This window comes from Callorhinus ursinus, unplaced genomic scaffold (assembly GCF_003265705.2).
Source record: "Callorhinus ursinus isolate GAN/ISIS: 27379988/994484 unplaced genomic scaffold, GSC_fseal_2.0 scaffold41, whole genome shotgun sequence".
In the NCBI taxonomy this organism is placed as follows: domain Eukaryota; kingdom Metazoa; phylum Chordata; class Mammalia; order Carnivora; family Otariidae; genus Callorhinus; species Callorhinus ursinus.
In genome coordinates, this window is record NW_027397103.1 from 11,026,290 (window position 1) to 11,049,185 (window position 22,896).

The following is a 22,896-nucleotide window of genomic DNA, read 5'->3' on the forward strand; positions in this document are numbered from 1 at the left end:
CCCGGCAGACAAGGGCGCTGTGACCCCTGCCTGTCTGCACGGCGTTCGCCTGCCCCAGCCTCCCTGTTTATGACGTATTACTACGGGCTCCTCCCGACTGCCCTAGAACCTGCAGTCTTCCCTCGCTGCCGTCTTGGCTGCGGCTGAGCCTGGGTCAGTCTTCCTGGGGTGGGGGTGGGGGGGCCTAAAGCCTCAGGGAGCCCCTCAGGTTGGGGTCTGGGGTGCCCACCGGCTACTTCGTGATCCCCAGCGGGCGGAAGGATACCCCTCGGCGGCCTGTGGGGCCTCCCGCCTCGGGGCACACCGCTTCTGCTGTAAGCTCTCCACGCTGCTCCGCGGTGGGGCTATTTAAGTTCTCGGAGAACCACTGTCTGTCTGTGCCTTCTGCTCTTTGCGCTCCCCGAGTCTCCAGCCTGTGCGCCACCTGCGCACAGCTGCCCGCCCTCCCCGACGGCGTGGCCCCTGGGGTGGGCCCGAGGCGGGACGGTTTGCAGTGACCACCAGAGGACGCCCCAGCCTCGGCATCCCTTGGGTGGTTTGAGGGGGGTTTTTTGTTTGGTTTTTTTTTTTTTCACACTTGAGTTTGGCTTCCTGACCCCCACCCCTCAGCCCACTTCCCGGAATTCTTGCACTGAGTTCTCAGAGAGTGGGTCTTCAGCGCTGGCTGAGACTTAAGGCATCATGGAGCTTGCCCACCCTCCCCGCCTTCCTCCCTTCCCCTGAGGTTCTGGAATGCGGTGGGGAGAGTCTGAGCAGGCTCCCTTCCAGGAGGTGGCACCCAGGAGGCCGGGACAAGACTGCTGGTCACCTTGTGTCCGATTCTGTATTTGTGGGAGGGTGAAGAAGCTAGCAGATTTGGTTGAATGTTCTGCCCCTGCTCCATACACCAGCCGCAGCCTTTCTCCCACACGTGGGTCTCAGCTACCCTTAACTACCTCCCTACAAATCCCCTCTGACCAGAGTTCACAGCCCGTGTCCATAGTCATGCTTTGGCCCCCAGAGGAGTTGAAGCTTTCTTAATTGTTAATTTAAAAAAAAATATATGAAATTTCCCTTCCACCCCAGTAAGAGTCGACATAAAAACCCAGATTTCTACCTTCCCTAGAAAAATGGAAAGCTCTTGGCTGGGCTGAGCTGCCTGCCTGGGATGGGGTGCTTGCTTTCTAGTGTGCCACAGACCCCACCACTCCCTTTTATACCTGTCCTTTTTCCCTCACTTGGGTCTTCCCTCGGGCCCTGAGGCACTCGGGTTTTCCTTGGACTAGGAGTCAGCAAACTTTCTGTAAAGGGCCAGATAATCTGTCACAGTTTGCCTCGTCTGCAGTTCTAGGGCCAAAGCAGCCAATGCCCAAATAAATGAGTGTGGCTGTGTCCCAACAAAACTTTATTTACAAAAACACACAGCTGCCAGATTTGGTCCACAGAGTATGGTTTCTAACCTCTATCCTGTACCATCACTTGTCCACGAGCCCTTGGATTAAGTGCTCTTTGGACTCCCCAGGGCATGGCAGGGCCTTGGGGAACCAGGGTGGGGTGAGGTGGGATGGGGTGGGACACAGGAGTCTCTCTCTTAGCAGCTGACGTCAGAGAGGCTCAGGCTTAGTAGGTGCTGAGGCAGGAGATCCCTGGGAGGGCAGGAGCCACCTCAAGCCATTATCCCAGGTTCAGTAACACTGACTTGTAGCTCACTCAGGAAGCAAGCAGCTCTCAATCTCCGGGGCAGTGGCATCACCTGAAGCACTTGTTTAAAAACTCCTGGCCCCAGACCTTCCAGAAGGTTCAGTGAATCTGCAGCTGGGGGTTGCGTGTTCTCGTAGGAAGCCAGGATAGTCTCAGCTTGGCAGAAGTGGGGGCTGTGAGGGACCAGAGGGAGCGTGATGACTATTAAAATGAGTCAGTGCTGTCCTTTTGCAGATAGGGCAACAGTCTGTAGAGAGAAGGGACTTGCCCATGATCATTTGGGGCTGATGTCACTTTCTGTCTTGAGTTTCCGGCAGTGGGGGGTTGCAGGTGAGGAGCCCCTGGGCAGGGGCTGGATGGGTGGTCCAGGGTACTTTCTGCTTCTTGAAAGAGTCTCTACTCCCCCTTGGGCATGTGCACCCAGCTCTGGAAAGATGGCAGCCCAGCCAAAGGCGGAGACTGAAGTCCTCTGGGGGTGAGGGGTGGGGGCCGGTGCCAGCCCCCAAGTCCGGGGCTGGTGTGTGTGCTGTCCCGATAAGTCCCCGTCCCATTGTGGCCCCCGTGTTCCTGGAGGAAGGAAGCCAGAAGCTGGAGGATGCAGCCGTGCCTATCTCGAGCCCAGGGAGGCGGGTGACGCGGAGTAGCGGGCTTGAGGGGGGCCGTGTGGAGCGCTGACAAATCCACATTTATCCACGTACCAGATGTAGTTGTTTGTTTCAAGCACAGGCTTTCAGGACCTATCGGGTGTGCAAAGGGGGAACACACATGGCTGGGGGGAGGCTGTGTACTCCCAAGTCCTAGGGACAAATGCTGCTTCTAGGGTACAGAGAGACTGAGTCCGGCACCCTCACCCCCCTCCATGCAGGCCCAGCTCCCGGGGGAACCTGGAGGTGAGCTCAGGGTCAGAGCCCCAGCTGGGGAAGGAGAGATCTCCAGAATGTTCTAAGAGTCTAGCCACAGGCTCCAGACACAGGGAGACACCCAACTCAAAGTGCCGCTGGGAAGCTGGGGACGGAGCAGGATCTCGGGGTGCAGTCCGGGCCTGGCAGCCTGGGCCCTGTCAGTCTTGCATGAGGGCTGTGTGCCCTGCCCGGAGGGGTCAGAGCAGCAAACACAACGGGCGTTTCTGCCGCTGTGCTTTCTTCAGAGCACTGAGGGCAACCTTGGCCGCCGCTCGGAAGACATCCTCCACGTTCTCCCGAAACTTGGCAGAACATTCCAGGTAGAGGGCGGCTCGGATCTGTTCGCAGGCACTCTGGCCCTGGGGAGCGGGGAGGGGCCGGCATTAGATGAGGGGCCTGGAGCATGGGGCACCTCCTGACACCCCCCCCATGGATTTGGGAACTTGGAGCTGGCTTTGGGGGCTCTCCGAAGGGAGGGTGGTCTTGGTGAGGAGCCCCCTTCCCCCCACCCCAGGCCCAGCCCCCAGCAGTGTGTGTGGATGGAACGGAAGGGCCTGTGGTGCGGCCCAGGGGCTCCGGCGGTGGCGGCTGGAGAGAAGCCCCATCCTGCCTCTACCCTGCCCTCCCTCCCACCTCAGGCCCCATGTAGGCAATGGAACTGGCGAGGACAGTAAAAACTAGCTCTACTTCTAAAATTTACTTTTATTAATGCTTCTTCCTTTTTATTAAACTTTCTTACTAGTTTTCCTTTGTGTTCCTTTTATTGTCCCGTCCCATGCCTCGCCCAGAAAAGCCGCGGGGTTTGGTTTTGCCCAGGACTCTCACGGAGAGGGGATCCCTGCTCTCGAACAAGGCCTGCCCCTCCAGTACCCTGGGGCAGACGGGGCAGTATCCTGGCTACGCTGCACGTCCGCTGTATGACTCCCAACCTCTTCACCCCTCCGGGGCTCAGGTTCCTCCCGTAAAACAGGGGATGCGAACAGTCCGCGCCTCCGGGTTATAAGGATGAAATGAGGTAGGGAAGCAGAGGGAGGGGGGAGAGCGGAGACCCCTTCCTGACCTGCATGTAGGTGATGGGCTCCAGCTGGGCGGCCCGGAGCTTCCGAAGCTGCTCCTTGTCTTTGCGCAGGTCTGTCTTGCAGCCAATGAGCACCATGGGGGTCCCACGGCAGAAATGTGTGACCTCAGGGAACCACTGCGGAGGGAGAGGGCAGGCGTCAGGGCTGAGGCCAGATCCGTGGGCCCCACCCCTGAGGCAGGCTGGCTGGGTCACGGGCCTCACCTTGATGAGGACGTTGTCATAGCTGGTGGGGTTCATGACGTCATAGCAGATGAGCACAAGGTGGGTGTTCTGGTAGGACAGGGGCCGCAGCCGGTCATAATCTTCCTGCCCTGAAATGGGAGAGGAGGTAGGGGTCAGGGAGGCACCACCTCCTTGTCCACCTGAGTCCCCTGTCTGGGCTCTGTCTCCAAGGCCTCGGTTTGCTCATCTGTAAAACAGACGTGGCAGCCCACAGTAGCAAAGGTTCCAGGAGATAAAACCCATGCGGTGCTCAGAACCGGGTCTGATTACAGGGTAATCAGGAGAAGCTGGAGAACCTGCTAGCAATTATGTCCATGGCAATTACTGCGCTGCCCGCCGCCCCCCCCGCCCGCCAAATCAACTCCCCTCCGGGAAGAAGGTTGTGGGGGCTGGGTGGGACCAGGCCACTGCAGGATCTGGGAGGGGACCCCCCCAGGCTGAGAGGCGGGGCCTCGGGTTGAATTCCTCCTGCCCTTCTGGCACATCCCAGGAGGAGAGTGCTGGGTGGCTGGGCACAGCTGCTGTCAGGCTCACCTGGGGAGTCAGCTGGTGCTTGGCCCTCCTCTGCACCGACTGAATCAGACGCCAAGGCTGGGTGTGGTTTTTTAATGCTTTTTAGTAATTTTTTTAACTGACAATTTCAAACTTACAGAAAAGTTGCAAAAAGGATGCCAAGAACTCCCTCAGATTCCTGAGTATTTACATGTTGCCCCACTTGCCCTTTGTACACGTAAAAACCCTTGAGCAGGCGAGAGTCATTGCGTACATTCTGCAGCTTCACCCCAGCAGAGTCCTTGCGGATTTCTAAGAACAGGCGTGTCCTATCACCTCCTGTAGAACTAGCAAGCTGGAGCAACCACCACGGGTGCCGGGCTCTAACCCAACCCACGGGCTGCACTCAGATCTCAGCGGTGATGTCCTGTGGTCGTTCTGCCCCGGTCCAGAAGCAGGCCCAGGATGATGCCCTGCCCTGAGTCACGGGTATGCCCTAGTATTATTTAAAAACTCCCCCAGTGAGAACTGAGAGCCTTCTGGGCTCCCTGGCAGCTCTCCAGCCACCTCTGCAAAGGCAGAAAGGTGACTTTCTTCCAGGACTTGGAACACAGAGGCCCAGGAGTCCCCGGCCCCTCCCCCCACCCTGGGGGCGCCTGGGTGGTGCCAGCTTGCCCTCCTCCCTCCCTGCCAAAGCTGGCCTCTCCATTGAGCAAGGACAGGCCACAACCTCGTCCTCCTGGCCCCCAGCTGCTGCCAGGGACACTGCCACGCTCCGCCTTCCCCCTGGCTGTCCCTCAATCCAGGACTCCTGTGGTGTGCAGTGTGACCGAGACTCAGCTAGGACAGAGGCTGGGCCAGGAGGACTCCATGCTGCCATTCAGCCAGAGTCCCCCCAACACTGTGGAAGGAGTGAGGGACTGTCAGGGACCGGCCGACTCAGACTCTCCTGCCCTCATCACCAAGCTGGAGAAATCCTTGTAACTGCTGGGAAACCCACCCAGGATGCTGCTCCAGCCCAGCTCCTCCAAACTGTCCCCTCTCCTAATCTTGGTCCACGTCTTTCTAGACGTGCTGTCCAATGGGGTAGCTGCTAGCCCCATGCGGCTATTTAAATTAATTAACATTAAAAATTCAGGTTCTCCATTGCACCAGCTACATTTCAAGTGATTAATTGCCACACAGGGCCAGTGGCTCCTGGGACGGGCAGCGCGGGTGCAGGACATCCCATCGCTGTAGAAAGTTCTATTGGACAGCATGGCACCATCCCCGTCCAAGGCACCGCTGGTCTCCCATGATCTGCTGCTGCCCCTCAACAATCCATTCTCCACCTGGCAGCTGGCTGGATCTAAGACATAAGGAAGATCCTGCCTCTCTCCCTCCAACGAAGAATACTTTCAATAGCTCCCTATTGCCCTTAGTATAAAATCCAAACATCTCCCAAGGGTCCACATGACCTGGCACCCACAGACCTGACCTTTCCCCCACCAAGCCCCCCGACCCCTGCTGTTTCTCAAACCCACCAAGCTCTTGTGCCCCAGAACCTTTGTACTTGCTGTCCCCCCGCAACCTGGAATGCCTTCCCTACTCACCGCCCCCCATTTTCTTCTTAGCATTTTACTTTAAAACATTCAAACTGAATGTCCACATTATTTCCCTTTTCAGGATAATTGTCTTCTCTCTACCCCCTCACAATAACACCACTTTATGCTTTATACGCTTTTTAGAGCGCTTCTGCCTATGAACCGTTAAGAAATCCTTGCAGCCATCACCTGATGGGCTAGACAGGAAGTGAAGAATATTTCCATTTACACAGAAACTGAGCTTCCGAGAAGTGACTTGCCCGAGGTCACTGCCGCAGTCGCCCAGCCAGGGCCCGACCCCAGTCCAGCAGGGTCCTGGTCGAGCACTCCTCCTGCTGATAGCCAGCAACGCTGTTTTGCTTTGCATTGTGCCAACATAGGTTCTGGGCCCCTACGACGTAATGATGAAGCTCCTACTTCTGGTACAATGTGCATGTCTATTCCCCGTTAGAAATCTGGCAGGAGTGGACAAGTAGCTGTAAAATGGGCCTCCTGTGCTCTGTCGGCTTCCCTCATCCTGACCGGCGGGCTCCTCAGAGAGGCCTTCCCTCACCACGCAGCATCTGCCCCCCGCCCCAGGTGTCCACAACCTGGGCCTGTCTCCCTGGGGCCTGTCAGCGCCCTGAGCGCAGGGACCACATCTGTCCTTTAAAATCATCCCTGGCGCCTGGCAGGCGTCCAGTCAGGCCTGGCTGCTTGCTGCCTGAAGCCGTTCCGCTCTCGTCAGATGCAGCAGAAAGCAGGGCTGCGCGGGGCCAGGGAGTTTAGCAACTCTGGCTTGGGGAGGATTTCAGTGCGCTGGCTGCAAGGAGGAAGTCAGACTGAGCCCCCCTCCCCCGCGGCCTCTGCCCTTGCCCGTCCCTCGTCCCTCTTCGAAAGGTTCTTGCCCAGGTAGCAGCATGCCTTGCTCCCTCCTTTCCTTCAGGTCTCTGCAGAAACGTCACCTCCTCCGGGAGAGCTTCCCTGACTACTGCCCCATGCCCGACCATAGCTCTATTATTCTTCTGAGTACATGTCACTCCCTGCTGCTGGGTTTTGGTTTGGTTTTGTCTGCCCCATGAGCAGAGAAGACCCTGAGGACAGTTATAGCCCCTGGGACACAGGCGAGCTCAGTAACTGTTGGGTGAATGAACGAACAAACACGTGAGTGTGTGAATATGGGCTAGTGATAACCTTTCTGGCTTTCAGCAAGAGTATTTCACTTCGGTCACCTGGGTTCACTGAAGCAGCCACCCTGGGAGGTACGCTAGGCCGAGAAAGTTCTTCCTGTAAGGAGCCCATGTGGCTGAGAGGGGCCTTTTCCAAGGTCATAGACAGGTTCCCTGTGAGCTGGAGTGCCAACTCAGTCAGCTCCAAGGTCAGTGTCTGCCACGCAACTCTAAAATTGCCAAAAATTCTCTCAGGAAGCCTTTCCTGGACTTCCCAGCTGGGAATCAACCTCTGGACCTTGTTGCCTTACAAATGGTTTCCTCACCTGTGAAATGGGTATGTGAGAAGCAGGTGAGCCTTGATAACGATACGAAAAAGAGTGAATATCAACAACACATGTCGGCAATAGGCTCCCTCGTTATGAAGGCTCATTATGCTCACTCATGGCTTCACTTGAAGCCCGTTGCCTGCACTAACCCGTCATTCCTCATTACGATGCTAACAAGGTAGGGCTCTTGTCATCCCCATTTTACAGATGCAGAAACTGATGCACAGAAAGGTGAAGTGAGTCGCCTTAAGGTCACACAGCTAAGGGGACGCTCTGTAAAAGAGAGAGGACCAAGGTAAGACTACTGGGGGTGCCTCTATCTCAGTCCACTCCAGAGGGTAGGGACCCTACAGCCCCAGGCCTGACCAAAAGGCTGCCAACACAGGTATCTCGAGAGAGAGAGAGGGGGGCTCTGGGAGGGAATGGGCAGCCAGCCCAGATCCTAGCTCTCTCCTCCAGGCTGCCTTCCTGACTTGATTGTGCCTGGCTCAACTTTTCCCAAGATTCAGTGTGGACCTCCACGTGGGGACCAGGCCTGCAAATGATGAACATGTTGACCTCATGTCCCCTTGGGAGACGTGGAGGGTCGTGGACGCCTCTCCTGTAGGAGTCAGGAGAAACAGGCTACACTCAGACTCACGTTCTGTGACCTGGGTGCCTTCTCTCTCTGGACCTCAGTTTCCTTATCTGGCAGAGGCGGTGATAGCCCTGTCTCTGATACTGGAAGTAAAGGACTTGTAGGCTAAGCAGTGCCGAACAAAGGTGAAGGACTGTTACTAGGGTTACTATTAAGACAGAAACTTCCAGGGCCTGGGGGCCTGGGCGGGGATCTAACCCCAGATCTTCAGACCCACAAGCTTTAGGGGGCCCCCCAGGCACAAGGTGATAGTATTACCCTCCCCATTTACCCACACTGATGCCAAGACTTAAAAGGGGCCAAGTCACCTGTCCAGTGGCACTCTGGGGTCCCACTCTGGCCTTTGCAGATGGGCTTGCACGGAGTTACGTGCAAAGGGATGCGTTTGTTTCTAGCAAGGAAAGATCTTCTGGGCCACAGCTCCCCTTGAAGTGGCCCATTTTCCTGAAGCTGGTGGGGCTGTGGGGCGGGGAGGAAGTGAGGCTCTCTCTCACTTAGCACAAGGGTTATTTCCTTTGTGGGAAGGAGCTTTGTTGTGTCAGTCACTTTCCAGGGGCAGGGGTCTCTAAGGCCTGGAGCTAGGCTGAGAAGAGGGTGTCACTGGGCCACAGTGATCCCCATATCTGCTGGCCACAGAGAGAGCAGGTGGTTCCCAGCTCCAGCCAGGGCGTTGGTCAGGGGAGGGGCGCAGGCCACATGAGAAGGGGAAGCTGCCAGAAGAGGAACCCACTTACTGCTATTGGGGTCCGCCCACCTGCGTTTCCTCCCCAGAGGCGGGAGCGGCTGGGGCAGCCCCAGCCTGGAGCCCACGTTCTGAATGGCCCGCAGCTTCAGCTCTTCAAGCCCCCAGGGCTTCTGGCTCTTAAGACATCCCTCTGCTCCCTGATTCCCTGTCTCAGCAACTCCTTTGCCCCCCACCCACCCACTGTTCCTATTGTTCCCATCTCAGGCTGGGAAGGGGACCACAGCTCCCTACCTCCTGGGCCAGAGGTGGCCCTGTGACGCCCCACCCCAGGACCCCACCCCAAGGCCCAGAGAGCTCCAGCTCTAGTTGGTGTCTTAACAACCCACCTTACCTCCACCTCCCCTCTGCCCAGGAAACTTCAGACTGCACCACAGCTTCCTGCCTCTGAGGGTGTCAGGGCCCACAGCAGGCAAGGCTGCTAGGGCAAAGTGCTCACTGTGTCCGCCTCCCCTTCACCTGTCAGCAGGGAGAGCTCTGTCACCCCTCCACCCAGCCTCCCACTGCTGTGGCATCTGTATCTGCTTCTGCAGGATGGAGACAAGCAGCCAGACTGGTCTCCCAGGGGCCACCCCTGTCCCATAGCTCTGGTAACTGGCGGTTGGCTGGAAAGATGCCACTCTGCACCACCATCCCCCACCATGGGGTCTAGCTCAGCAGGTTCCAGAACCTTCTACAACAACCTTTATGAGACTCGTCTCCAGCTCAGCCACTCCCCTCACCCCCTTAGTCTCTTCCTCTAGTTGGTCCCCTGGCCCTCCTTTTTTGCCACTGATTTTTTATCTCCATCCGCCATGGGTAGAGACAGTTTCACTGCCTTTATCATTCTCCAGGAGCACCTCTGCCTCCAAATCTCTTCTGCATTCATTCCTCAGGCACCGTGCTGGGTGCTGGCATATGGAAGAGGAATGACCCAGTCTCTCCTTCACGGTCCTTGAGACAGCGCTTCCTGGGTCACAGCGGGACACCCCGGAAGGAGCGGCCACGTTTCTTTCTCCCTGAGTATTTCTCCTTGGGCTGTCCTGCTGACCGTGAAGCCTGTCGACTTCCCTAGGACTCCACGGAGTCATTCAACCCGCAGCTCTGTTTCTCTGCGACTTGCCAGAGTCCTTTGGGGAGGGTCGGGGGAGGCAGCTCGGAGCTCTGCAGGCCTTCGATTCAGAACAGGTTGGGCTTGGGTCTGAGCCTGAATGGCCGGGCGGGGGTTGGGGGTGGTGGCCTTAAAAAATCATGACAACACTTAGCCCTTCCCCACAGCCGACCCCTGTGTTACACATCACATGGGTCTAGTATAATCCTCGAGACTTAGTTAGCCCTGATTACTGATGAGGAAACTGAGGCCCAGAAGACACATAGCCAGGGAGCCAGCATCTAAGCCCAGGTCTGATTCCAAAGCATGGGGCAGGAAGATCATCATCGCTGCGGTGTCCCCGTGCCTCTGATGACTGGGCCTGGAGCCCCTCCAATTCCTCCTGCAGCAGCTGTGAGCGCAAATTCTTCTTACACCAAATGGAAACCTTCCGGAACCTCCACACCACAATCTGCCCTAACATGTTCTTTGAGCATCTTTCTCTGGCCGAGGCCACAGAGGCCAGAAATGGTCCCTGTGCTGGGTCTGATGGGGGAGGCTTCCATGAACAGTGAACCCTAGGGATCTGATAGGAGAGGCCCTGAGGTCCCAGAGGACGGAGGAGAGTGAAAACCATCCTGTGAACTCTCCCTGCCTCACCAGCACGTCACCCACAAAGTGGGGCTGATGGGGCTGCCCCTCCCTGGGTCCCCGACAGGAAGTATGTGAAACTAAAAGTATCCCAGACACACTTAAGTTTTACTGCTCTTATGGCTACGCCCCTGGGGAATTTCTCAGCAACCTTTGGCTTTCTCAGTTCACAGGACTGGAAGCAGGGCCCTGCTCAAGGGGCAGCGGTTTGGGGTCCTCATCCAACAAGGGGGGGGGTCCTTAGAAGCCACTGTAGGGTGGGTCCCACCATACAGTAAAGGCTGCTGAAGTCAGGAACGGAGGAGGAGTCTGGGGACGATCCCTCTTCTGATTCCCTCCAGGGTGGAGTGAGAGATGCTCCTCGCCGCCTGGGGGTGGGGCAGTCTGGCTTTTGGCTCCATCCAAGGCCAGTGGAGACTTCCCCTCACATGGACAAGGCTTGGCTGGCAGTGGACAGGGCACCTGGTGACGTGGTTCCACACAGGTCACTAAACCCTGAGTCAGAGAGGTTGGGTGAGGTCCTGACCTTTGTCCGCCAGTGTTGTTGGTTCAGCCCCGAAGGGGATTGAGTGCAGGATGGAAGCTTCCTGAGGGCAGACGCCTGGCGCACGCCCCCCCCCCCCACCCCGCGCTGCAACGGGGACTCTGATAACTGACCCGATTAGCATAAATCCACTTGCATTAGGAGCTGCAGGTGGCCAAGAGAACCTTATTCTGGACTTAGAGCTCTGTTCCTTCCTCAGTGCTTGGTTTATCCCCAGGGAACCAGGGAGACACAGAAATGTAGCCGGAATCCTAGAACTACAGGCTCAAAACTGAAGACCACAGAATTCCAGAACCATGTACTGTAGCCGATGGAATCCCAGAAGTGTGGAACTCAGAATTTCTGTCCACAGGACCCCGGAGCCTCAGGATCGTCAACCACAAAATCCCGGAGTCACAGGCTCTGATCTGTAGCCCGGAGTATTCTAGAACCACAGGACCCAGAAATTCAGCCCACAGAATCCTAGCACCAGGGGACCCAAATCTGCAGCCCACAGAATCTTAAGAGACCACAGCATGCAACACACGAAATCCTGGAACCATGGGAAGCAGAAGCGATGCCCACGGTTTTCTAGAACCTCAGGAGAGGAACGAAGCCGTGGGTTCTCAGCACATTAAGCGCACATTAAGTGGCCGAGGAGTTCACCTCATTCAAGTACCCTCCTTTCAAAGATGGGGCGACCGAGGCCCTCTGAGCCTCCAGGGCCACCCTGCCAGAACCCCTCCGCGGCCTTCAGGAGTGCTGGGAGGTCAGGGCCCCACAGGGGCTGGTGGGCGGGGACGCCCGGAGGGGGATGCCCGGGCGGCGGGGGGGGAACCCTTCGGGCACCAGGGACCCTCGGTGCGCAGGCGCACTCACCGGCGGTATCGTATAGGTTCAGGGTCACCTCCTTGCTGCCCACAGTCACGCTGGCCGTGTATTTCTCGAACACAGATGGGGCGTAGTCCTGTCGGAGAAGGGGTCGGCTGGTTCTTAAGGGGTGCGACGGTGGCCCAGGGTCCAGCTGTGCCGCCCCCTTCACCCCATCCAGCTCAGCTCCCCTCACCTCGCTGGGCTCTGGAATTCCCGAGGGGGCGCCCCGGGTGACGGCTGCCTCTCCACGCGCAGGACCCCGGGCCGGGGTCCAGGCTCAAGGTGCAGGCTGAAGGCCATCCGTCGCCCCCGGTGGTCCCAAGCCCGTTTGCCCCGCAGTCTAACCCCCACCAACCCCCCGGCGGGCCTCACCTCAGGGAAGGAGCCCTGGCTGTACACCATAAGCAGTGACGTCTTGCCGCAGCCGCCGTCACCCACGATCACGATCTTCAGCTCCTTCCTGCCCGGGCCCGGGCCCGGGGCCCCGGGGGCATCCATGGCTGTGAGCAGCCAGCACTGGCAACCGCGCGCCGGGCGGACCTCTGGGGCTGAACGATCCGGGGTGGGGGCGGGATCCAGGGGGCGGGGCGAAATAAACCCCGCCCACTATGTGCCCGCATTGCCTCCGCCAGGCAGCCACCCGGGCTCACCTCCCAGGCTCAGTTTTCCTTTGTTAGGGTCCCCGCTCGGGGCGTCCACCTTTCATTCCCAGGGAAACTGAGGCAACTGAGGAACGGGGGTACTCGGCCTGTAGCGCCGCTCCCACTCCCTCCCCTGCACGTCAAGGCGCGGCCCCCATCGACAAGATTCAATCGTTTCGTTTCCGCCGTTCCTCGCCGGACACCCCTGATTGGCAGGCTCCGCCTTCTGGCAGGGACCCTCTGATTGGCCGGCTCGGCCTCCCCCACCCCCATCGGACAGGGACCCTTTGATTGGCGGATCTTTGCCCCAGCACCAGGGGTCCAGGAGCCGTGGTCTCAGGCTCTGGGAAAAGGCCCTTGTCTGCACCCCGCCTCAGCTGTGTGTCCTGGGGCAAGTCGGCTTCCGACCTGTTTCCCCACGAGGTAGGTTGGTAGTGCCGGGGAAGATGCTGGCACGGGGGGCGTGTCTGCCCACCTAGCCCAGCCCTACGGGCGCCAGTGTGGGTGCGGATTGGGGGTGGGGAATAGCGGTTTCCCTCACCTACCCACCCCAACCTCCCCAAGAGCGCAAGGTGGACGTCTGGCGCCCTCTGGCGGGCAATCGCCTTGGGGCGGGCAGCTTGGAGAGCAGGTGAACGACTTCGGAACAACATCCTTTGGGGGTTGGCCCCAAACCACGCGGGCGGAAGTCTCTTTCTAGCAGGGGGCCAGAGGCGTGAACCGAGGAAAAACACCGTCGAGGAAGGGATGGGGAAAGCCAGGGCAGATCTGGTTGAGATAAGCTGGGCCCCCTGAGAACACCCACCCCACCCTGAAATTTGATTAAGCTCTCTCCAGCCAGCAGCCACGTATCTTCATCCCAAGGATTCTCACCAACCCTCCCACTTCCCTGATCAAAACAGCTATTTATTGAGCACAATGTACAGGTACTATTGCGGCTGCTGGCTGAGATCACCTCTGCCCCCCATTCCGTCCCTCCCCGCGACCCTGGGCCCACGGTCCGTTGCACAATCCAGGCCAGTGGTCAAGAGAGGCGGGGGACCCCTGGAGCCAGTGTGCGGCCGGCAGGTACTGACTGAGGCATGCGCAAGTGAGACACGGGTCCTACGAGCTGGGGTAGGACCTGGTCGTTTCCTCAGAGAGGGTTTGGAAGAACTCAGGATCTTCTAGCCACCCGCACCCCCCTCCCCGCAATCCCCCGGGAAGATTTTCAATTTTCAAGTTCTCAGCAAAGACCAGGTAAACTTTACTTCACGGAGGAAATTGCCAACCTGGCAATTCCATAAACGCCGGGTAGGTTTTCCGCGGATGCAAGGCAGGGTCTGACCACCAGAGGGCAGCAGCGACCGCTCGTGGAAGCTTACAAATAAGAGCCCAGAGCTGGGAAAAGCAGGTAAGGCCCAGCTCCAGGTTAAGTGAGTCCTATGACCGGGCATTGGGTTTGGGAAGGCCACCCGCTGGGTCAAGCACCCCCCCACACACAAATTTACAGCAACTCATTCATTCCTTTTTTGCAACACAAGTTTATTGAGAGGCAACTGTGCTCCTGCCTGCAAGGCGCTGTCTTGGGGAAGCAGTCTGAAGGAGTCTGGGAGATGTGAACAGTTAGAGACAAGAACCTCTGTAGGGTCCAGGGAAGGTTGAGCCTCAGCCAGGCAGTGCTGGGAGGGCAGACCAGGGGAAGCAGGATGGGCACCCTGGGCAAAGGCATGGTGGCAGGAAAACCCCATCAGGTTCCACAGCGCCTGGGCGGCGAAGACCAAAGATGGTTGTCAAGGTAACTGGGGTTAGATCAGGGAGGGCGGCCTTGCTGCCAGGCTCAAGAGGGGTGTCTGGACAGAAAGCTCCTGAAAAGAAGCGCCCAGCCAAAGCCGGGCCCTCAAGCTCTCTCTCTGGTGACCCAAGAGGAACTGACTGGCTGGTGAGGCAGGGCTGGGGTCAGGTTTCCACAGTGGCGGCCTGAGGCTGGCAGGAGAGGCAGGACGGACAGGCCTCTGAGTGAGGGGCCGCCTGCTTACCTTCACAGCCAGCCCCAGGCCCGACCCTGAATCAGGGACCCCTAAAGCTCGGGGGGGGGGGGGGGAGGGGGAAGGAAAGGGGAGGGGGGGCCGGGGGGAGAATTCAGTTAGGAGCATCACCGCACTCTTAGCAAACTGTCACCTTGGGGTTCACCACATCTCCTGACTTTCCTCAAAATCCTGGACCTCAAGTTTCCATTTTCTCCACCTGAGAAACAGGACTCTGACCCCAACTTAAGACAGAACAAATGGCTTCCACAAAACTGAGGCGGGGGAGGGGAAGAAAGGAGAGGCTTCCCAGCCCTGCCTGCATCCGGGCAGAACAGCTGACACTGGCCCCAGCCGGCCTGCCCACCCACCCACGCCTGACCAAGAGGCTGGCAGAACCCCAGCCTGACCCGGCCTGGAGTGTGTTTGATTTGGACTCAGCTCCAGTGGTGAAGAGGCTGGATCTGTACCTAAAAATACCCAGGAGCCAGGCCAGCTGCTGAGAGCTTCCTCAGAGGCAGCTGGGCCAGGGCAGGCCAGCTGAGGAGCTGGGTCTGCCCACACGCCTGGGGAGAACGTGCTCCCTTACCTGTCAGATGTTCTGAGGACGCAAGTCATTCACCCTCTATTCACCAGGAATTCCTGGAGTGGTTTAGGAAAGCAAGAAAGATTCTTTAAATTGGATCTTAACATAGAGCTGTTGGACACAGAAGCCTCGGGGAGGCCAGGTGGCATTTGTGGGGGGAATTCATTCGGCCAGTGCTATAGTAAGGCCAACTGAGACCAGGAGAGAACTAAGGGCCAGATCCACTTCTGTCTTGTCAGAGCAAGGTCTGCCCAGCATAGGTAAGGAAGTTAACGACAATTCTTCCAGCTTACACTTCCCTGGTACATGAGAACATCCTAAGCGGTCACCTCACACCTGAGGGACCGGTCATCCACCCCAGATGAGACAGAAGACACTGAGATATTCTTTGAGGTACCAGAGATGGGAGGTGGCCGGGGTTGGCCGGGGAGTCAAGGACTCTCTCCAGGGCTCAGTACCTGGTGGTGCTGGTGGGGAGGTCATGCTGAAACACAAAAAGCTCCCCTCACAAAGCCAGACTCAGACACGGCTCAAAAGGTCATCCTCCACCTTCTTCCTCCTGGTTCACATGCGGAGACCTCAGCTCCCAGAGGGGCGGGGACTTGCTGAGGTCATGGCCAGCTGGAGACAGCGCTGGACCCAGGCGGCCTCCAAGATGGCGGGGTGCCTCCTGCCACAGTCCAGGCAGAGGCAGTCTCCACCCAGAGGGTCCAAAAGGTCGTATTCCAGGCTGGGGCTCCCGGTGGATGAGCCGGAAGAGGCGGGACCCTGGTGTCCAGTAGCTAGGCAGGTCCAGCCACCTCCCAGCCTTGGGCCGCCCTTCCGCTGGCGTGGCCCTCTCCAGGCTGGCCCCACCGGATTGGCGCCAGGAGCAGCCCCGCCCTGAGCTCACGGGGCGACCGGGGGGCGGGGCCAACCTCTGAGCCAGGAGGAACCACAGCCGGAGGACAGACAAGCTGCTGCGCCCCTCCCTGCCCCCCCGGGGGGGGGGCGATGGGGGTGCGGTGGGGGGACAAAGAAAGGTGAAAGAGGTAAAGAAGAGAGGGAAGTGGGGAGGGGGTATGACCCTTACAGGTCATCGGGACACCTCTCCCTCCCAAAAATCACATCCAGACCACAGGTTCGCACCTAATTGCTCCCTAATTGTTCCGAGGGCGCGAGTGGAGGACCTGGCTCTAGCCCTCCAGGCAGTGGCTGGGGGGGGAGGGGGGGTTTAAATCAATTACTTAACCATCCGATGCCTGTGGGACATAAAGACCCCTGTCTCCGGGAGCCCTAAGGAGTCTATCTAAAGGGATGGCAGACACCCTCAGGCAGCAAGTCAGTCACCGGAGGATCAAGGGAGTTGAAAGAGCAATTCAATAGCAGCACCGAACTTGAAATCTTGATTCTGGGCCAGAGTGGAAGGAAGACGCGCACGGGATATGAAGAACATGAACCTCATCAACTTTTACAAAGCGTCCCCCCCCCGCCCCCAGAGGGAAGAGGGTCTGGTGCCAGGTGCAGCAGAGGGAACCTCCTTCCCCCACCAGCAAAAGATGGACCAAACCCAGCTTATTGGGGCTGTAGACCCTCGTGGGGCCAAGGGAAGGGGGCCAAAAGGAGCCAAGAGCACCACGCTGGTTACTTTCAACCAGACAGCTTTCCCAGCTTCCTGGCAGTGATGCCTGGCACGGGAGGAAGCCCAAAATAACCCAGACAGCTGGGGTGGGGGGTGCCATGGACACAGGCGATGGGCTGCAAGTCAAGACACCTGGAACCCATCCTGGCTGCCAGTGGTGGCCTCGTGACCTTGGGTGAGTCACTTCTACTCTCTGGGACCCCAGATCATGACCCACTCATGGAACAGCTGGGGGCAGGCCACCATTCCGACTCAAACCACACAGGAAGAAAATTGGGGCTGGCTCCCTGCCTACGGAAAGTCAGTCTTCCCCTTTGCCCTGAAGCTTTGCCACGTGCCTCCGGGGTGGGTTGGTGGGGGAGGAGCTCACAGACAGCCCAACCCCCACTCCCTGCAGCCACATGGGAATGGAGGCCAACTAGTGTGAAGCCTGAACGTGAGGCCAAGCCCCCTTAATCACACTTAATCCTCCCACTCCCGTTTCCAGCCTGCGTCTTTATTATCATTTCACACTGGAGACTCACCCAAGGTCACCAGCACAGCCACCAGACTTAGAGCCTCCCTTGATTAAGCGTCAAGATGGCTCTCAACCAAACCTGCAGGTCTAGCCCTTCCGGCTCCCCCAAACTTCAGTTTAGCCCTCACACTGAGGGGTGGGGTAAAAGTAGGCAGGGCTCATCCCACAAGGAAGCCAAACCTCAGTCCAAATGGGGTAGTGGTGCAGATCAGTGGCACCTGGACCCAAATGGTTCATCAAAGTAATCCCTAACTAGAGATCACATGGGGGAGGGATCAGAGATCAAGGGCCACACCACCTCCAGCTGTGGAGCTTCCTGGAGCCAGACAGGAGGAAGCTATGAGCAGTCAGCTTGTGTCAGGAGAGTAAGGAGAGCACTGCCATTACTCGGAAGCTAACGCCTCTATCAGGCGCTGAGCTTGGGGTTTCAAGTGCACTTGCTCCTGTCCCCCTCACAAAACCTCCAGGTGTTAGCCAGCCCAAAGGTTCTCAAAATGCGTCCTCGGATTGCAGCCATCAGCATCACCTGGGAACTAGTTAGAAATCCAAGTTCTCCGTCCCCATCTACTGAATCAAAAACTGGGCCCTGGAGCCGGTCCTAAAGAGCATGCTCAAGACAGGGAATCACTGACCCAGGCCCATTTTTGCACAGGGGCAACGGGGCTCTGAGACTAAGCCTGCTCAAGCAAAGTCACAGCACGTAAATAGCTAGCCAGGTTTCAAATCCCAGTCTGTCTGATTGTAGAAACAGGATTTTTTTGGGGGGGGGGTTTGCAGAGAATGGTGGAATTCCCAGGAATGGGGAGAAGGGTCAAAAAACCTCTTTCTCAGAGGAAGCTGGCCCAGCTCTCTGGTAGCGTTCTCCACCTCCCTGGCAGCTAGACATCAGAGGGAAGATACCAGTTCATAGTCACCCACATGTCCCCACTCAGGGCCGGAAGGGAGGGCCAGAGCAGGGCCCGGCTTCCTGGCAGCAGATGGTACCTTTCTGAAGAGGCACCCAGGGCCCTCCCCACCACCACCGCAAAACACAGAACTGGGAAATACTTGCAAGTGCAACCTTCTATGCGTCTCAACACTGCATAGAATTGCACGCCCCAAACTCTTGACAACAGAAGCTGACAGGCGGGGATGGATGGACCCAGCAGGCCCAGCAGGGAGCCGATTTCACACACACAGTCCCACACATCTGTGTGGGGGAGGGGCTGCAGAACCAGCCTAGCGGGTTTGGGGTGCCCGCCCTCCCTGGGCCCCAGGCCCAAGCCCCCCAAATCTCCCTCGCAGGCTGGCAAAGGACTCACACCTACCTTATTATCAGAGTGAAGTTAGGCCTGCTCCCGCTGTCCGAAGGAGGATGGTTCACTCTGGGGGTACCGGGTGGTCGCCCTTTCTCCAGCCAAGAGCCTGACAGGGCAAAGTCGGAGGGTTTGTTAGGGAGTTGATAGCCACAAACCGGGCAGGGTTCCCTTGAGGGAAGAGAGGGAGCCTCACAAAAGCCCCCCCGCCTTTTCCATCCGCCCAGGCGGCCCTCACTCTGGAAAGGATGGGGGGGGTGCGGCTGAGTCACGGAGGTTCAGCCCGGGCGACTAGCAGCAGGAGGCGACTCATCTGCATTTCCAAAGGCCCGCCCCGTCCACATCCCCTCCCTGAGAAAGGGCCGGAGATGTGAGGGCTCACCCTCGAGCCCTCCGCCTCGGGGGATCCCGGGGAAGGCCCGCTCAGCTTTCCCAGGCCGCAAGCCTCCCCCCTCGCCGCCCCCGGCCTCTAGAGCGCAGGGTTGGAGGGTGTGCCCTGAACGACCAAATCAGTAACGTCAGTGGCCTCCCGGAGGGCCTCCAGCGCAAACTGGGGACAAAGGGGGCCCCCTACCCTTCGGGCTCGGCCATCACGGCCGTGGAGAGCCAGACTTGGGCGCCGAGGCCCGGCTAGGCAGCGGGGCAGCGGGGATCCGACTAGGGTCAGGGCCGGGCCTGGAGGGAGGCTTCCCCCCGCCTCGGGAGGTCCCGGTCGGAGTCAGGGGGAGCCTCGAGGCCCCGACCGTCCCCGTGGCCCTTTGCCACTGGCTCCCGCGGCCCCGCCTAGTAGTGAGGCGTCCTCGTGCCCGCAGGGGCCCCCGTGTCGGGAGCGGGGTCCGAACCGGCTGCGGAGCCCGCGCTCGTCGTCGAGGCCTCCTCGGGCCAGGGGCGTCCACGCGGGCGGCGGCCTGGAGCGCGGGCGGCGGCGCGCCGGCCTCCCCTCCCCCCCCGCCCCCCGCCCGGCTCCGCCGCCTCCCTCCCTCCTCCCGCCTGGCGCGCAGCAGCCGCCACCGCCCGAGCCGCAGGCGGCGCGCGAAATGGCGCCCGTCTGGCCGCCTCACCCGGCGGAGGCGAGCGCGGGAGCCGCGGCGCGCGACGCCCCCGGGCCCGCAGCCCTCCGCAACAGTCTCCGCGACCACCCTCCGGCCTCGGGCGCTGTGCCCTGCGGGCTCTCGGGGCCCGGCCCGGCGAGGGGCGGCCATCAGCCCCGGGCCCCCAACGACAACCGGGCAAGAGGGAAGGAGGAGGAGGAGGAGGGCGGCCGCCATTAGTCACCCACAGCCCGGCCCGCCCTCCTGCTCCCCGGTCCCGGTCCCGGTCCCGGCCCCGGTCCCGGCCCCGGCCCCGGCCCCGCTCTGAACCTGAAAATAAAACTCGTGTTTGGGAGGGAGGAGCGAGCGCGGCCGGGAGAACAGGCACCGCTCGGTGGCAGGCAGGAGAGATGCTGCGTCATGGTGCCAACATGGACGCCGGCCTTTTGTCCTCTTTTGCTTAGGAAGCGCAGGCACGCCCCGGAGCCCCCGAAAAGCCGGCTTCAGAGTGCTAGCCCCACAATCTAAAGAGAAAGAGTTCCTAGGCCGAGCGGGGAGGTTTCCTCGTCTTTTGAGGCCCCCCCCCCAATCTCCAAAACACTTAAAATTTTTTCCTCCCCATCAAGGCTCAGACCTAGAAAAGCCAGGGGGAATGAGCGCAGGCACCTCCATGGATGCCCGAGCTCGCTGGGGGAGAGCCTCCCCTCGCCTCCGGGGCAGAAGGGGCAGAAGGGCCTGAGGAGCCCTCCTCGTCCCCCCACCCCTCCCCATCCGGCTGCCAAACATAAAGCTCCAGAAACCTTCTCCCCTCAGCTCCCAAACATCTGCAGCCCTTGGCCTGCTCGAAAAAAGATTTCCTCGAAGGGGCAAAAGGCACTTTTTTTTTTTTTTTTTTTTAACTTACCCGCTCAGCCCGGTGCCATGGAGTCTGGAAGATCAAGTTGGGCGGAGGTTTTGGACGTGTTATGTAAAAAATATCTTTTGGGGGGATTGTTTAGTTAGGAGTATTGGGGGAATGGTGGTGTCTTTCCTGTTGTTGTTACCTTTTTGTAAGTTACACTCTCATGGCATTTTCTGCTCCTTCCACTTCTGCAAACTTTCCAGGGTTGGGTTGGCAAAAGGCGGCTTCGCTGAGGACTGTTTACTGCTCTGGATATAGCAATGGTGTGATCGTCATTAAGAGACAAAAGGCGAAAACACGGTCAAATCAAACAAAAGGCAAAAGACGCACGGCCATCCCAACCACCATAGAAAATACCCGCGAGTTAACGTTGGTGTTTGGCTCGAACCAGCTAGGACTTGTTTTCCAGTTTTAATCTAGTTTCCTGTGACGGCTTTAGTCTCTGTACACAAAGAGAAGGTCTTCCTTTCCCTCACCCACTCCCCTACCAAGACGAGAAAAACAGAAGTGTTTTTCTTCAAATAGATCGATTTTCAAAGAAAGTGTACGTTACTGGGAAGAAAGCTGACTAGCATTTATGGCTGTAAACATTTTCAAAAGCATAAAGCTAAAACCTTAGCTTTATAAAAAGCAAAGTCGTCTAAAAGCATTTTAACTGGCTTATATTAGACAAGAGCAACAAAGACATACATGCAGATGAAGGTTCAGAAAATTAAGGACATCTCAGCAACATTAACATAGAAACTGCACTGCGTAAGGACAGAATGGATTGGGTACTTACAATATAAAAGGTTTTTAAAAACTTAAAAAGAGTAACGACTGCTTACAATTTTTTGTTGCTGCCATTTCGCTAGTCCTAGAACTATACATTTAAAACATTACCTTGTTAAAAAAAAAAAAGAGCAGAAGGAGTTAATAAGATGGCCAGGTTTAAGTGTTTAATAGAGGAAACTATATATATTTAAAAATTTATTGTTCAGTCAAGAGAATACAGATTAAGACAGCTCCAAGCTCCCCCCACCCACCCAAGAAAAAAAAAGAGGAAAAAAAATTAAATATGTCATTTACTTAGGTTTTTTGGAATTCAAAATTGTTAACTGCTGACATTAATGGTGTGCTATGACCTAGTTATACAAGACAAAGATGGATTCCAAGTCATAAGGAAAAATCCAGATCTTTTTAAAAAGTCTTCTTCATTCTTCCAACTGTGAGTCCTTTAGCCTGTTGACAAATGTTAAACACAACACTGAGGCGTCCTGAACTGGATGGTGGAGTCAAAGGAAAAACATTCCCCATTTGCAACAAAGGAAAAACCCACTTGGCCATTTAATTCCATTGCAGAAAAATGGCTCCCCTCATCTGTTGGCCTCTCCTTGGTGTCTGATGAACGATGTTTTGAGATCAGCGTCTAATAACTCAAGCCCTATAGAAGCCGCGCGCTGATTGGCTGCCGCGCCCTGCCGCCCTGCTCCAGCCAATTACCTACCCACGGCCAAATTACAAACCCCGAAAAGAGCCCCAATATGAAATACACCACCACGAAGCCCCAGCAAGGCGGCTCCTTCGCCTTGGCAGCCCGAGAGGAGAGGCAGAGGGGGCTGCAAATGCGTCCCCGCGAAGCCCGGGAGCCTCGGAGTTGAACTCACAAAATGGAAGCCGCGCGCTGATTGGCCGCCGCCACTCCCGGACCTTTAATAAAGAAAGGGGAAGGAAAAGATAAATGCAAAAAAGGGGGACTCTCTCCTCTGCTGGTGGCTGGAGGAAGGGGGGGGAGAAGCATGTGTTTAGGACAATTACAGGGCGCTCCTCTCCAAAAATAAAAACAGAGCAAAAAGCTTCTATCACCCAGGTCCAGGCGAGGGCTACATCCTCCCAGGAACGTGAATGCTAATTTGGTTAAAATCCTGGTTTCCCCTCCCTAGCTCAGCTCCAAGGGGGAGGGGGTCTCGGGGCCGAGGAGGAAGCCGGAGCAGAGATACCTCGATTGCAACTCGTCTTGAGTCGTCTTGTCTCCCCCCACAGTTGCCAGCGTCTAAACACACAATCACACCCCCCCCAAAAAAAACCCAGCCCTTTCCCCCGAGCCCCCACGCGCCCACCTCCGGTCTTGGCAGTTTGGAAACAGTTTTGGAGGCCCCAGGCGCACGCCGCGGCGGCCGCGGCTCGGAGGGTAGCCCCAGCCGCGGGAGGTAGAGCCCGGGGAGACCCCCCTCCCCCCCCAGCCAAGCCCCCCACCTAAGTCCCAGCAGAATAAATAAATTAAAAGGCCTTCCCCCGGGGAGGGGGGGAGGCAGTGTGGGAGCGCGCGAGTGAGGGGTGGGGGGCCGCTGGGGCCCGGGGCTTTGGCGGCGCAGCTGCCGCCGCCG

The 22,896-nt window shown here is 57.9% G+C and overlaps 1 protein-coding gene and 1 long non-coding RNA gene across 17 annotated transcripts; both read right to left on the reverse strand.

Moving 5' to 3' along the window:
* Positions 1-1,367: 1,367 nt before the first annotated feature.
* Positions 1,368-12,726, reverse strand: RHOF (ras homolog family member F, filopodia associated). The gene is made up of 5 exons (XM_025889608.2): positions 12,305-12,726; positions 11,939-12,026; positions 3,865-3,974; positions 3,643-3,777; positions 1,368-2,941 (listed from the first exon to the last, which is right to left on the reverse strand). Exons 1-5 carry the CDS (start codon positions 12,428-12,430, stop codon positions 2,780-2,782), a joined length of 621 nt encoding a protein of 206 aa, XP_025745393.1. The 5' UTR covers positions 12,431-12,726; the 3' UTR covers positions 1,368-2,779.
* A 1,350-nt stretch (positions 12,727-14,076) lies between these two features.
* LOC112837508 (uncharacterized) lies at positions 14,077-22,787 on the reverse strand. 16 transcript variants are annotated; one of them, XR_012374873.1, is made up of 5 exons: positions 22,630-22,787; positions 22,177-22,219; positions 21,849-21,910; positions 19,960-21,751; positions 14,077-18,707 (listed from the first exon to the last, which is right to left on the reverse strand). It is a non-coding gene; the product is annotated as an uncharacterized lncRNA (long non-coding RNA). The 16 variants fall into 16 exon arrangements; XR_012374872.1 differs by having other exon boundaries at positions 22,177-22,787; XR_012374866.1 differs by lacking the exon at positions 22,630-22,787 and adding an exon at positions 22,510-22,532 and having other exon boundaries at positions 19,960-21,910.
* Positions 22,788-22,896: the final 109 nt, after the last annotated feature.